General features: G+C 46.8%; 1 protein-coding gene across 11 annotated transcripts in view; it reads right to left on the bottom strand.

Annotated features, from left to right (window-relative positions):
- LOC135914006 (uncharacterized) overlaps nt 1-12,124 on the bottom strand; it is a 211,481-nt gene extending 199,357 nt beyond the window's left edge. For 2 of the 11 annotated variants that reach the window (XR_011507517.1, XR_011507514.1), the window contains exons 1-4: nt 11,920-12,118; nt 7,369-7,505; nt 7,244-7,311; nt 3,291-3,393 (exon numbers count right to left, since the gene is read on the bottom strand). Coding sequence is in view for 2 of the 11 variants with exons in the window: in XM_070522563.1 (XP_070378664.1) it covers nt 3,307-3,393; nt 7,244-7,311; nt 7,369-7,505; nt 11,920-12,021 (394 nt within the window). In the remaining 9 variants the exon portion in view is untranslated. Of the gene's footprint in view, nt 1-3,290; nt 3,394-6,995; nt 7,141-7,243; nt 7,312-7,368; nt 7,506-11,919 lie in introns of all 11 variants that reach the window. The other 9 variants (XR_011507516.1, XR_011507513.1, XR_010568191.2 and 6 more) reach the window with 9 other exon arrangements.
- Nucleotides 12,125-15,714: the final 3,590 nt, after the last annotated feature.

Below are 15,714 nucleotides of genomic sequence, written 5' to 3'. Positions count from 1 at the left end.
AACTCCAAACAAATACATATGTACACTTGAGTCTCTACGACGCCGTACACGCTGCGCTGTATTCCTATAAATGCTAACAATGCGACCAATACGCAATGCTTTATCACATGCTATGGCCTTGCGCAAGCACACCGCGCCTCGCATCGTACCCATAACACATTCCACCACAAGGCAATGGGAGGCAGCGCTGTTCAGCTCCCACTCGACGGATCAGCTCAACTAAATCAACGATCTTGGAATGTAGCGCGAACTGACACGGACAGAGAAAGGAGCAGACAGGACGAGCGCTATCTGTGTCCGTGTCACTTCGCGCTACATTCCAAGATGATGTTACCGCACCAACTCACCCAACTTTCAATCCTTTTGCATTATTCAACGAAGCTAGTAGGCCAGCAAGGCCGCTGGACCCCAGACATAAGGAGACCACTCACTGCAGAGCGGAGGAGCACCCTATGCCCATGTGCTCTTTTGCATTACGTTTATTCCGGAAGGCAGACTCTGCAGAGAAGAAGGCATGATCCTCAGACGCCTACAATGTAGCACCTACACTCACGGAGTGATAATGCATCACCTATACCCGACGCTCCACGGCTAACTCTGCTCACTCTACAATGTGCCCGACACCCTGGCGCATATATTCCTGCAATCCCCGTGGCATGAACGCAGCGAAATACAACCGGAAACGGATCCGAACCGAGCACAAGCAAACAAAAACCACCTATTCGAACCATCTGAGGCCAAGTTCACTCTCGGGGACCTGGAAGACCAACGACAACTCGTCGCCAGGCCCAGGAGGGCAGTCGAGGCCAGAGGTTTCTGGTCTAGGGAGCCTTCCCACATCTACGTTATGCCGGGCCTCACTCGGGACATTGTTTCGATCGATAAATGTTTCTTTCCTTCTCTCTCTCTCTCTCTCTCTCTTTTATGCCAACTTGAGTAGCAAGGTATGTGCCCCTGGCAATGTACCACTCTGGAATGACATAAAGGGTTCCTTAAATTTACCCGATGCTGAGCGGAATCGAATCCACATGGCAAGGGTTCCTCAAAGACAGCAACTCGACGCATTAGCAGGCTGAGCCGCAAATGCGCTGGGTGCGCGCCGCTTTTCACTGAACGCCTTGCACGCTAACGCTTGAGCGAGCTGTGCCACGAATGAACTGGATATGTGCCGCTCCTCTCACCAACTTGGGTCACTGAGTATGCGCTACTGAGTCCGCGGCAAGCGAGGGAACAATGCTCAGCGTTCGCAGGCACCGGCGCGCCACTCTGCTCGTCTCGGAGGCCGCACGTGGACTTCGCGGTATTGCCACTACATGGCGCAGCGTGTCCAGGGGGGCCTGGTTAGCGCATGGCGGGTTTCTCCACTTTCGCTTGAACCAGCGCGCCATGCTTCGCGGTGTCGGTGCTACAAGGCGCCGAGTGTTCTTAGGTAAGCGCGAAAGAGGAATTCCACTGCAGTACAAGCCTCAAACAAAGTGCGTTTCGACGGCGAACAATATGTTGTGTCGCTATATTGATTAAATTATAAATCTATTAGCCTCGACAATCATCGTGAGATGGATTCCGCAGATTTTTTCAATCAATTGCAGTCGTACTGTGCTTCTCAGCTACATCGTTTCATCCGTGCCGTTTGATTAGTATCACAAGTAGGCTCCTAGAGAAATGTATGCAGAATACTTTGCAACTGATCTCTGAATTTCTATCACACGTTCACTGATAGAAGGTTGGAGCTGAAAGTGCCTTCTTTGATCATGATCTTAGGTATTGGCGGCGAGGCGTTACGGAGTCGCCATCTAGCGGAAGCGCCTCGCTGGCGTAGTATGAGGGATCACGCGGCGCGCTCCTCATAGGTTTTGCTGTCAGCGCTCACTGAAAACACCACGCGCGAGCTCTCCCGGACATTTCTGTAAGTACTTTCGAAACGAGAGAAGTTTCTTACTGTCTAAATAATAATCTTGGGCAAACTGAAAGCACACAATCGTTTACAGACGCTATCTCTTTACCGAATACGTACAGTGAACGCCACTGCGCGCGGTCGCCGCGATGTAGTCTCTCGAACCGGCTTCTTGCGTGAAAGGTAGGTAAACGCTGAGAGCAAGCTATGTGCAATATGTTCTTATAGTGTTTGTATAACTAAATGGAGCGTAATAGAACGAAGCCTCAATGCAGCGATCGCGTAGATTCGCAGCGACCGACTGCGCGTCTGCATGCTTGTCCGCGCACTGTTTCGCTTTCTCCGCGCGCGCGTTTTCGCACCGTGCCATGAGCTTTAAGCCGCAGAATATGAGCATTTGACAGTATGCAAGCAACCATTGTTGCGTGGGTGCTACCAGAGCTGTTCGAAAATAACTTCATTGTAGAGACTTCGACGCCTACGGGGACTGTGATGTGACGTCGCGACGATTCAATCTTTTTTTCTTCCAAATTCTTTGACCTTTCAATATTATTTGTCGAGTAGCGTCGCACTGTATGTTTATCGGTGTTCTCAGCGTGCCATTTCCCGCTGCCCCTTTTTTTGTAATCCAGTGCATTAATACATAACACAAACATGACCATATGCCATGCTTTCTTTAAATGTGCTTTTTACCGTTGCCTTTCCACTCCACTCAACTTGCCAGTATCTATAGCATCGACAAGTTCATAGATCAAACCGTCATGACATTAGTCGGGCAGCGCATTCGGGCGAGCGTCTCAGTGCGCGTTTTCGGAACATCGCAGACCGGGCGCCGTAGCAGAAATCTTCCTCGCGTCTGTGCTTGCTGCATACCCGAGTTGTAGCCGATGACTATTTGCCGGTTTTATGTTTCGCGAGCCAAGCTTCACGCAGCTTCTTGTCCTGCGGCTACGTGTGAATAAGGCTGACACCGGCCTGCGTTACGTGCGTTCGGCCCTGCGGCACCGAGCAGTAGCCTACCATGTTGCGCGCCTTCAAAGGCAGCCACTACCTATTGCAGTGCTTTCAAGCGTTGTAAAAGAGACACTCGAAGCGGGAAAATGTCGCCACTAAATGAGGACCGCAGCGTACGAGGGAATTTAAACTCGTTTTCAGCTCGCTTCGGCGCTCCCGAAGCAGCCGACGCGGCCGCTATATCCACGTGATCCCTCCTAGCACGTCACGCCGACGGTGGCGCCAGCTTTTCCAGTGGTGGAGCTCGAGGCCAATACCAGAATTGGAAAAGAAGCACTTAACGGAGGTATTACTTAATTTGAAGATGAAATTTGTTGTTGATTGTGTAAGAGAATCACGTCCGCAAAGCCGTCACTGTGAACGCTATCTTTTAGCAACGTACTAAGATGAATACAAACTCTGCGTTTTCTTCGTAATCATAATCACCGCACATCCAAGATTTTTACTGATGTAAAGAATATCCTCTTGGACAGTGAAATTGCGACCTGTAGAGAGAGAAATATATATTGACAGCTGTTGGATCATTCTTAAGATCACTATGCCAGAAAGTTTTAAATCTTATCTCAGATAATGTTAAAAGATGCCAGCAAGAGGGTCTATCAAAGATATACTCATCATATTAATTTCAAGATTCAATTTTTGCGAGCCATAACCACGACGTGATTATGAGACACGCCGTAGTGGTTTAATCCTGTTCCACTTTGACCACCTAGGGTTCTTTGACGTGCCCCAAAAGCACGGTGCGTGGGCCTTTTTTGCACTTCGACCTCCATCAGCCAATCTTATTAATAGCCAAGTGCGGCGAACGGAGATTCGAAACAAGAATTCTGGCCCGAAAAATGTGAAGCATGTCGCTAAGTAGATTTTCTTTTATTTAATTATAAAACATCGGTAAAACAGTTAAATTCTGATATCATTTCCAACACAACATTTCCATTCTCTTCGCATAGCTGTCTCTAAATATTAACCTCTTCAATTTCCCTGATTCTTCATGTTAAGTGATATATACAAACACAAATATATGAAGCGAGCTTCGTGGTCTACGAAATTGTTGTAATGAGGATGCCACAGCTCTCCGCTGTGTGGCAACGTTCGGCTTTTCAAGCAATGCCACATGGGACCCCATCAACATGACGGCCGGACAAAAATTATCAAAGCGTGGTCTCTGTCTGTGAACGTCAAATATTTAAGACAGTTATAGGGCGGTAAACAGTCGCACTGTGGGCATAAGCAAGACAAGTTTGAAAAGCTGATCACACAGACTATGAAGTGTTACATTCCAAAACCATGATCTGATTATGAGGAGGAGCACCGTAGTGAGGGGCTCCAAAATAACTTGGACCACCTGGGGTTCTTTAACGTGCACCTAAATCTAAGTACACGGGTGTTTTCGCATTTCGCCCCCATCGAAATGTGGTAGCCGTGGCAGGGATTTGATCCCGCGACCTCGTGCTTAGCAGTCCAACACCGTAGCCACTAAGCAGCCACGGCGGGTTATTGATGAGACATAGGTATACAAAAATAAGAGTATTGTCGAGTAAAAGTTGGAAGAAAATAATAAATTCTGTAGTAGGGGAGAGCAGGGAAGAGCTGTGAACGGAAGAATAGGTAAACTTAAGACCCAAGTTTAGCTGGTGGCATAACGTGTGTTTGTGGCTTTGTTAATGACATCAGAATATGAAGTTTCAGTTGCAGCATTTACCGATTCTATGTTACCAGGTGAAAAATTGATTCCCACAGTGTGTAGGAGTTTACACTTGTGTATGAGGCATTATTCCGTTTATTTACTGCCGTGAATTGTACGCAAAATTTTGTTTGTAATATATAGAGCCTTAGTTTATCTAATATAAGGCAGTGTTCATTGAAGGGGCTGGCTGCTGCTTTAAGTAAATTGTGTTTCGTGTCTGTGCGCTGGCCATTGAGTATTGAGCTAATTTGTCCAGTCTCACCTATGAATTGTTTGTTACAAGTGGCACATTCCGGACTTTGGACTACTTGGCCTCAGGGGCAGGTGAAACTCGAAATTATCTTGTGAAGGCAATCCAACGCTCTACGTTTTAATGTAGTAGTAGACGGTATGTGTTTGTATGTTTGTAAATGTTTGCTTCTTGAAATAATTCTGACATATAACTACTTCGACTTTCATGGCAATTACTACCTTCTATTACGTAGGACAAGCATGGGTACACCTTTTGCATCCACCTGCGCGGACATATTGATGGCGCTCCTGAAACAGATGACCTATCTCGTTGCACAAACAAGCCCCACATATACCTACGATATATAGACAACACATTTATAATATGGGGACATGGTCAGGACAGTCTAGATACATTTGTAACGTTCCTCAATTCTTTTCGTAATCTTCATCTGAATTATCATCCGAATCTCAACTGAACAGCATAAACTTTCTGGACACAATGTATATTGGCAATAGGACACTAAAGACGCTGCTGTATAGGAAACCATACGACAAACAACAATACGTAGAATACACAGGGAACCGTCCAAGACATTGCAAACAAGGCAAGCTTAAAGGTCAAACCGCACGATCGCGTCATATTTGCGTTAAAAACCAAGGTTACATGGACAGACTCGATCACCTTAAGGAACCACTATCAAACAGGAACCACCCACGCACGGCCCTTCGAAAATCTTATACCGATACAACCAAAGATGAGGGAGCCGAGTTCCTCAAACCCCACCCTAAGATCAGAAGACTGACAACACCTCTTCTGGCTACTAAATTCCAAAACGTACTCCCAAACGTGAATAACATCCTCAACAAATACTACCCAATTCCCACCAACGACTACAAACTTAATAAGAACTTTCCCGACCCTCTCCGAGTAGCCTACAGACGCAACACATCACGGACATTGCTGTACATACCAATGTACAGGGACAAAGACGAAGCCAACTTCCGATCCCTCGCTACTGCTACAGTGAAATGTTCAGCGTCATTACCTTCAAACGGTACCTTCCAGCTTAACTTGCCCGTCAAGCAAAGTGTGCTACTTGTAACAAATAATAGATAGGTGAGACTGGACAACCAATTCATACAAGGCTCAACGGCCAGCGCGCAGGTACAAAACACAATTTACCTAACGCAGTAGCCAGTCACTTCAATGAACATGACCATATATACGGTCAAGCAACGCCTTATATGCTACAAACAAATTTAAGTTCACCTCGCCAGAGGAAATAACCGGAATAATACCTCATACCCAAGTTTAAACTTCTACGCATGCTGGGAATCAACTTGTCACGTAGTAACTCAGAATCGCTAGAAGCTGCAACTTAACCTGAAATTATCATTATGTTAGCGAAGGCACAAAGATACATTATGCCCCGAGCTAATATTGCTTCTTCAGCCCACATATTTCTCCGTTTCCAGCTTTTCCCTCTCGCTCCCCTACCACGTAATTTATTATTTTCTTCCACGCTTGTAGGCATATATTAACCATACGAGCCCTTTCATTTCACGCGTACATCTGCCCCATCCCGCGTTTTCTCTTCTATTTCTTCTTTTTCTTTCTTCTTTGATTTTCTTCTTTTCTTTATTTTTCATTTTGTTCAGGACACATCGACACATTACAATGTCCCAGACGGCAGCATATCTTTTCGGACTGCTCCACCACACACGGTCGCTTCACTTTTGTATACCGCTGCGACGATGCCGGGGAATCCCGGCATCGCCGAATCCTACGCCGAATCCTGTAGCTGACGTCCCACGAAAGACAAAGCCGCTCCCTTCCAGTTACCCCCAGTCGCTCTTTCAACTCATCTCATTTTGCTACTCGCGCGCTGACCGGCTGACCGGCTCTCCTAAAACCACAAAGACAAGCCGCCTACGACAACTGCGGTTTCTGTTCAGTTATCTAAAGCTTTCCTAACCTTTAGCTCCCCCCCCAACACCCTCCGATGTCATTTCTTTTCTGCTGCCTTCTGACTCTCCTGTTCTTGCCTCCTCGTTTTAGGAACCATGTCTAGGGACGTCAAGCGACATCGCTCATATTATTTTCAGTATCTTCCTTTACAGTCAGCCGCCGCCGACAATGATTGCACGTGGCGTCACCCTACTTACGTGTTAAACTAACCAGCTGATGTTGGCAACGCCGCCTTTGATGAAAGGCCATCCTCCTGCCGAAACCTTGGCCAGTGTTTCTAAGGCCGTATTTGTAACTTTCTATAGCAGAGTGTGCTACTCCATCTGTAGACCTCCTTTTTGACTGTAGTTTTTCACCGTCAATACAACGTGACAATATGAATAGGACATATGTAAGTACATGTTGCAGCAAGAGTAAAATATAAGATTGGAACGTATTGCGATACCTGGAAGAACGATCTCCATGTGTTTCTTGCGGCCTGGATGGAACTTTCCCAAAATGTTCCTGCTTGTCCTGCGAAGATTAAAAAACCACATAAGTATCACGTACGCATCCTGTAATTGTAATTACTTTTGAAGGTTGAGATAAAACTGTCGCTTGAAATAAATTGAAGTATTTTTCACATCAAGTATTTCGTCCACTTGACATCGATGAGTTGACGGCTTTGTCGAGCTGTATGTCCAGATATGTTCTTCTGTCGATAAAAACTGAAATAAAAACAAGACATGGTGTGTCACATCTGTCATTATCTCTTTCCTCCTCTACTAAACATAGCGATGCTGCCCATTTCACCCTTTCGAAAGAATTAGCTCGATTTGGGCGGCCTCTACGGTATTTATTTTTGACGACTTGAAGCGTTTAGGATTGCGTTTCTTCGCCATAAGCGTGCCTTTCCTCCGCGAAATGTCACAGGATATGTTCACGGATAGCAGGGATTCTATTAACGTCCGGAATCGCAAACTTTTTTTTACCTTCGAAGAGCTCTGGTCACAAGGGCAAGCGATAACCACGAGGCTTGAATCGTTTTCTTCCGATTCACATGGAAGACGATGACGGTGACGGTCACCGTACACTGCCACCAGCTCGGTATGAATCCCTTCGGCATTGCGTTCCTTGAAGCGCACAAATCAGATCACTGCTCGCGCTTCAAACAACTTTCTAAACTAGCGCCGGCGTTCTTTATTGGAACCGACTTTAGTGAGGGGGCTATTCGCTGTAGCTACAACACTCTATTGACGGACAACTGCAGCTGATGCAGAATCTATTATTAGCAAAGTTTTAAGTCTAATTTAGTGACACTGTTTACATACCGAAAGAAGAGTCACCGAGAGACGAATTGCCTAACAGAAAGGTGAACGAGGCCAAACCTCCCCATCTCAAGAGGAAGAAAAAGTTATCGCGCCGCAATGCATCAACACTCGAGCTGCTTACATTGGTAGCAAACACACCATACAAAGCTTGCAACCTAAGCAGTCCATTTGTTATCAGTTTATTTCTAAGAGATGTTACAACTTCGATTAATCAGCTACCACCTACCAGAAATAGTTGTGTCGTCCTCTGTCAGAGATGCTTCTTGAATGTAGTTGTTGAAGACTTTCCCTTTCGAAAGACTCGCTTTATTATGCATAATATTTTCACTGCCTCCCTCAAAGAAATTTCTGCTGCACTCACAGACACATTGTTTTCTCTTCCCGATTATCGTGCGCCTTATTTCAAATTTTATTTTTTAGATGTACGTAAGTATGTGCATCGAATGATCATCCCTCCAGGTATCAGAACGGTTTGTTTAAAGAGTTGCCGAACCACTCCTCGGGCTTGGTGAAAAGACGTAGTCGGCTGGTAGCGAACGCTGCTGTGAACATCTCCGCCATGTTTTGCAGTCGTGCGGGGCGCGTGGAGTTCGCAAGCGAAGCGCGAAGTCACCTGTCTCTCGCACACTTTCTTTTCAACAGAAGCCTGCTCCTCACTCTTTTCTGGAGGCTTTGTTTCGCAATATAGCGAATTCCCGTACGCGGCTGCTACTGGCCAACAGCTGACGTCAATCAAGATGGGTTTTTTGATCAGTGCGCTTCTACCTACTGTTGCTGCGCATATTTGCTGACCAAGTTTAATAAACAGGCTTAAGTAAGGAAGAATGTGCTTTCGAATTTCGATCATAATTGCGTACTTCGGGAAGAAGCCGAATAACATCTGCGCATGCTCGGCCGCGGCCACCCGCGTAGCATTAAAATTTTGGCCAATCCGCTTATCGGTGTCGTAGCCGTCTGGTCTCGCTAATTTCGACTAGTTTTGAACGCTTAACTTGCCTAAAGCCTGGTGAAACTTAAGGTCAGACCACACGCATCCTTGCCAGCGCGCGCTCACTCCTGACTGCTCCTGCTTAGACTCGTTGGCAAACCTACAGACAGCGCTTCAAAACACGCAAGTTGGATATGGCTACTATCCGTCGGTCAAGCTGGTGAAGGACAAAACCAGTCCACACCTCGTAGCAAATTCGCACGAGCATATGAGCGAGAGCGCACACTCAAGCCCTATAGTGCGCAAAGCAAACGCTGCGCATACGTAATACAGCTGCGTGTAGCTGCGGTCTGCCACGTAGCGTAGATACCACGACGTACAAGCCGCACTGCGGCCGTGGTAAAGACTGGCCCATTTCGTTCAGGTGGCATTGTATTCCTTCGTGGCTTGTCGCCGCATCTACACATTGGCCGTGGCGTCGCGTTCTCCTTCGTTACAAATACAGCATGCGGTTCCTGCTCGTTTCTGGCGCTGTGTCAGAAACGCTTTCATTCGTGCACTTCGAGGCACCCGATGCAGAGACGCGCGAAATGCTTTGAAGATGATGCACTACCGGAAATTATCGCTCGAGAAAATCAACCTTGAATACAACTATGGTTTTCGTGCGCCATCGCTGCTTATAGTACTCACAGTCATCCCTAGAAAGCGTTTGCCAAGCAGATCTGGATGGGTAAGTACCCGCCGTGGTTGCTCGGCGGCTATGGTGTTGGGCTACTGAGCACGAGGTCGCGGGATCAAATCCCGGCCATGGCGGTCGCATTTCGATGGGGGCGAAAAGCGAAAACACCCAGATTTAGGTGTACGTTAAAGAGCCCCTGGTGGTCAAAATTTGCGGAGTCCTCCAATACGGCGTGCCTCATAATCGGAAAGTGGTTTTAGCACGTTAAACCCCATAATTTAATTTTTTGATGGGTAAGGGACTGTACTGTTAAAATGTAGCTTGTGCAGCTTCGTCAACTGCAGTTTACATGCCTTGTGTGCGTTGGCTGGTCCGCGTTACACTTGCCTGCCTCGCCGCGGTGCACGCTTTCGCTCTGAAAGCTGGGAAAGGAAAGATGTGTTCGGGCCTTCCTATGCTGAGCGTTGTGCACTGCACAGCCATCGCTCGTGTCCGAGTACGTATTCGAGCACCCGACGGCCACGCACCAAATCCGCATTCTTGCAACAGCTCAAATCACGAGCCCAACATACACGACGCGCGCACAAAGAAATGCCCGTCAACTCTCAAATGATGACCGAGCAATGCGCCGGGCTGCCTAGGCGCAACCTGGCGCAACTGAGAGATCAACAGCTGCGTACGCTTCTTCAATATTCGCCATATCGGCATAGCTACCGATTTGCCGCCAGGTGCAAGCGTCGTCTGCATAGGCACTATTTAATAGCTGCTAACAACAAAATTAGGTGATTACCAGCCCTGCGGCTTTGCGAAGATTACTTTGAGAGCACACGCTAGACATTTGTAGTCAAGCTGGCCCAAGTGAAATTTAGTTGCAGTTGGCCTTTACCGAAACACCTGGTCTGCTCCTCTCCTGCCATTGTGATACGCTGAACACTGTACTAGCGGTGCTGCGACACATAAAATCACGGAAACATGGTGTGTATTACGCACGAGATAGTATAGTTGAGTCCAAGGGCTTAGTCACAAGTGCATAGATGAAAAGCTGCTAAAAAGGTGGCCAACCTGAGCCGAAGGCCGTCATTGCTTCACTTCGGTTTCACAAAAAAAAAATTTTCGTTCTCGTTCAGTTCTGGCTCGATACCTGGCAGCATCGTTTCGGCGATATTTGCTGCGCCGTCGAGCTCGATACTCTACCACTACTAACCATTTCGTAATATACACGGTACTCTGATGTTCATAATAGGAGTGATTTATTCAACTCTTAAACGAGAAACATAGTCGCCTAGGCATCGAATATTTGGAGTCGCCTGCGAACAGGAAACCTATCCGCCTCCCGATACGTTACCCATTCCAGACTGTGTGGTTAAGCCAACAGGAATTAACTGTTTTTTTCTGATCCGTCACCAAATCTCTCATAATTTTCTAACACAAATTGAAAATTCCCGGCATGGTTGCCCACAAACTGATGCCATTTATTTTGACCTCAAAATAAAATGCCTTCTTTTACTCGGCGTCTGTTTCAGTAGTGTTCTGTGCGAGTGTAATTTTCTTAACACAGCTACTTCTTTGTGCTCAACAAGTATGGTGTGGGCACAAGCCAATTCCTCTCATCTATGCCTAGGAAAAGAAAGCTTTTTCTGCACCGCATTCCTGCGGCCAGGCGTTGCATGCTGGGTAGCCGTGTCTTGCGGCTCCTCTTGAACAGGTGTGAGCTTGAAGGGTCAAAACACGCAAGAAACTCACTAATGGCAGGGTACCCACCTAGGCAAACCATTTGTTGGCTTCCTCGAAGCCCGCTCTCTGAACTTTGTGCGTATCGGATCTGTTCGTGCATTTATATCAGATTATATGACTGGTTGTCTACAAGTGCATCCAAGATGAGAGTTCAATCGCAATTCGACATAGGGAGGAAAGTTCGCGAAACAGCGGTTCGACCAGTGATGAAATGTCAGGCCTGATTGTGTTTCGTTAGCACACGACACAGTTTGATTTTCTCGTATTAGTCGCTGTAGCGATTTTGCAATTGTAGCTAGACAAACTTTCATCCCGCACGCTGTAAAAAAATAAGCTTCCTGTATGACAGCGTGGTCGGCACCAGCGTTTTCTGTGCACAGTTCATGAACGCGGAACTGGATCTGCGTTGCTGTCATAATTATCACCCTTGTTCGATGAAACGTGCGTAAATTCTGAGACAGGATTGTTACCTTTCGAATACCGAAAGCTCGTGGGCGTTGGTCACGAAGCTTAGATTCCAACAAGGCGAAACTTGAAGCGAAGAGAATCACAAAAAGCACCTGCAGCTCCATGCACTCGCTGCCAAAGAGAACCGAGAATGCGAAACCGACAATATTCTACGAGACACATCCATACGTAGCCATAAAGCGCAAACGGCAGCTCAATGTATAGTAGCTCCCACCTCACAGGTGCGCAGTGGAAGAACACTTCACTATAGCCACGGGCTTCATCCATTGTTGTCGCGCAATAAGTTTTATGGAGACGGCTTTGTGCTTCTTTCTTCAATAATTCATGTTGTTGGGCGAGTCGGTCATGCATCGTTAGGCAAAGAGCTGCGCAATACAGACAAGAACAGGAAGAGCACAAGGACATAATAAAAAGCAATATCTTTGTTATGAAACTAAATGTGCGCATTTATTTTCCTGCAACGTCAGCAGCAGCGTGCCCACTCGCCCTCTCTCCGATGCACCACCTTTTTCTATGGAATGCCATTGTCTGCTAGAGACAACATCTTTCAATGCCACTGCCTCGCATGTTGTACCAGCTTCCATGCAGAGAAAAGATGCTGCTTGCACAGTGGAAAAATAAATCGCAAGACCAACGCACTGCGGGAATCCATGTTATGCAAAGCATTTTGGAAGCTGCTGGTCATCAAGCATCGCTCGAGTATCTGTCGAGCGTCACGAGATGGGAAAAACTGCTTGCGTAAGGGAAAACCCCAGGTTTGACGTGAACGTGTATGTGACGACAACAGCCCGAGTGGCCAAGTAGGCGCACATATGCAGTTGCCTGAAAATAAGGTAGCCGAATTCCAAGAAATTAATCAAATAAACAAGAAGCTTAAGATGCTGTTTCCTGCGTTAACTTTGTGCAAGATTCTGCCCCATATAATCAAAGAACGAAGACGCCCGTTACTAACGTGTCAAAACTCGAGGTACAGTTACAAATGTAAGAAACCACTGAAGTTCAGTTTCAGTTTCAAACAGCCTCACCAGGGAGGACAACCGCTGGATGTCTCAACGTGTATGTCGACGTGGCTTTGGCACGGAAAGGCAGTCGTCACACCGACTCGGCGTGGAAGCGTTTTGCACTGCTGCCGCTGCTGCTTCGGTGTAGTTTGTACGTGAAGTGAAGTCACACGCTTCGAATTCTGGTTCTCGTCTGGCTGATCAACACCCAGGCCCGGCCGCCTGGCCGTGTTGCTGCTGTACCGGTGGTCTACTGAGTGCTCTCGGGAATGGAAAATGGAATGAAAAAAGTTTATTTCTCTATATCTCAGAGAAATTGGCGGTGGGCCGGTGTCGAAGCGGAATGAGAGAAGAAGACACAACCAAGCTTGTCAGAAGCCTAGTGGTCAGCAGGGTCACGTACTCGCTCCCGTACCACAACATGACCAAGCACAAAAAGAACAGACAGAAACGCTACTAAGGAAAGCGTATAAGACGGCGCTACATCTGCCTAGAAACACGCCCAACGATAAAATAAGCAACACCTTCGAAGAACTCGCGGAAGCGCAGCTCATTGCACAGATCGCCAGGCTCCAGCAGACTGCCACCGGCCGCAAGCTCCTAAAAAGAATAGTGCATAACACAGACGGAATAGAGGATCGGGCTGCTAGCATCCCAGACAGCGTTCGCCAGACACTGGAGATTGGCCCCCTACCAAGAATCTGCACGCCGCCGGAAGGCAGGCCCGAGCAGATTTCGTGGAACGAAACCTAGCCATACTAGAAAACACAGTATACACAGACGCTCTCGGGAAAACAGCTCCAAGACATTAGGCAACACCAAGTTTTACGCCCCAGCACGTGGCTTTCACCAGGATGGTTAACACTCGGGCCTATGTCGGCTGTGTTGCTGGCCCCGGAACAGGACTCCTCGAGTGCAAACTCTGGAACAGGACGCCTCGAGTGCACGAGCTTTTGAGTGCAATTGTTATTGTCCTTGTTTTTAAAACTGCAGCAAAAAGACAGTATGCTAGCTGTTGCTCAATAAATAATATTTCTATTCAAATGAGCATAACTTGCATATACACTTCGACGTCCCCACGTGGGAGACCTCAGGCCCCGTCGGCGAAAGCTCTGCAGGACTATAAATAAAGTTGTCACCAACCAAATTCAAATGAGGAGCTCCTCACCGCAGCATTGTGCAAAGATGCATGTTGTTTGTAAAACTTTTGTCTCTGTATTTCTCGTCCACTGCAATTCATCCACTGCAACTCGCCTGGTCTGGAATAATCTTAGTCAAAGGCAAAATAGACGCCAGCCGCACACATAAATAGCAAGTCGTATCAGCTTCGTACGGGAGCTGAAACGTCTGGTTATTATTCATGTTGTGGTTACCGTCGATTTTTTCTTTGTCTGCGTCGCAGACATTTCCAAAGTCTACGTGAGCTTCAATGACGTCCATGAAAAGGTAATATCGAGTGTCTTAACCTCGCTAACAATACTGACGGCATCATTTCCGAGGCGTAATGTCTGCTGTTGCCAGTTGTGTGTTCCAAACGATAAAATGTATCCTCCATTTTTTCGCACTAATTTTGAAGTGTTTGCTCTTGGACCACTCCGACAATCCTACAGGTGCATCGTTTCCCAAAAAGCTAATTTTATCTGGATATGCATCTTGAAGAAAAGTGCCATGTTGGCTGCATAACCTATCCATTTTACATCGGTTGCATAGAAAGGATGTCGCTTATATAAGCAATAAACAAGAGTGACCTACGTATGCTGTGCTGTGAGGTGCCCCAAAAGATAATAATTTTCTTCGAGCTCGACTGACAATTACGGCTGAACTGAAGAAGTATCGACCGAGCCAGTCAGCCAGTGCAGCGCCAGCCTTTCTTGCGAATCTCACCACTATCCTTAAAATACTTGCGACACTTCCAGCCACCATAGCAAGAGTTCAACGACGATTTTCGACGCTGAAGGGACTCAGCCCTTCCTTATTTTAGCAACAACTCGGTTGAATCAGCGAAAACAGTTGGACTAGATGCTGCTTAAGACAAGCTTGAGACATAAATAACTAGCGCAAAGAAGAAAACGGACGGCAGCAAGAAGCGCAAAGGACAGTGCACTGAACTTTAACTGAAACTTTTGCTTAGCAGAAACACATAAAAAGTGTTCGTATCTAGAAATTAGCCAGTCCATCGATTTATTCCTATAGCTCCTGTGTTAGAGTGGGGAAAGGAAAAAATAAATGTTGATTCTGTGCGTCGAGGCTCTATCCCCTGAATCATATGTTTCTGTGTAATAAAAATTTCTGTTGAAGTTTAGCGTTCTGTTGTAAGTGCTTCTTTCTGTCGTCTGTTGCCTTTTTCGCACTACGTAAGTATGTCTCAAGCTCTCTTGCGGAGCGATTAAACGGGTTGTCTCTGGCAACGTAAGCGCAACGTTCACGAAGATGGCATGGAGACTTGTGCCCATTTTTAGTTATTTATCGTCCTTAAAAGCTCATTGACTGCTTATCTCTCTGTGTTGCGCGACGCTAAGCGCATGAGCCCTTAGAGATCAGCATTTCCACCGGTGAAGGAACTCCCCAGCAGAAGGCATTTCACGTGACCAGCGAAAGGTATCGAGGATGCGGTGTGTTTGGCAATAAATCTTCGCAAAATCCTAATTTTCCTGTTTACAATGCTCCAAGTCGGGTCTACGTGGGGTCCTAGAGATCACTTCTATTCCACCATCACGGAATACTTCAAGAAATACTTCACAGAAACTGTGCTCCTTGCACATTTGTTTCGTACCACCGGTATAACAAATTCATATG

This window comes from Dermacentor albipictus, chromosome 7 (genome assembly GCF_038994185.2).
Source record: "Dermacentor albipictus isolate Rhodes 1998 colony chromosome 7, USDA_Dalb.pri_finalv2, whole genome shotgun sequence".
In the NCBI taxonomy this organism is placed as follows: domain Eukaryota; kingdom Metazoa; phylum Arthropoda; class Arachnida; order Ixodida; family Ixodidae; genus Dermacentor; species Dermacentor albipictus.
Note: the sequence above shows the minus strand (reverse complement) of the source record. Positions and strands in the feature narration are given on the sequence as shown.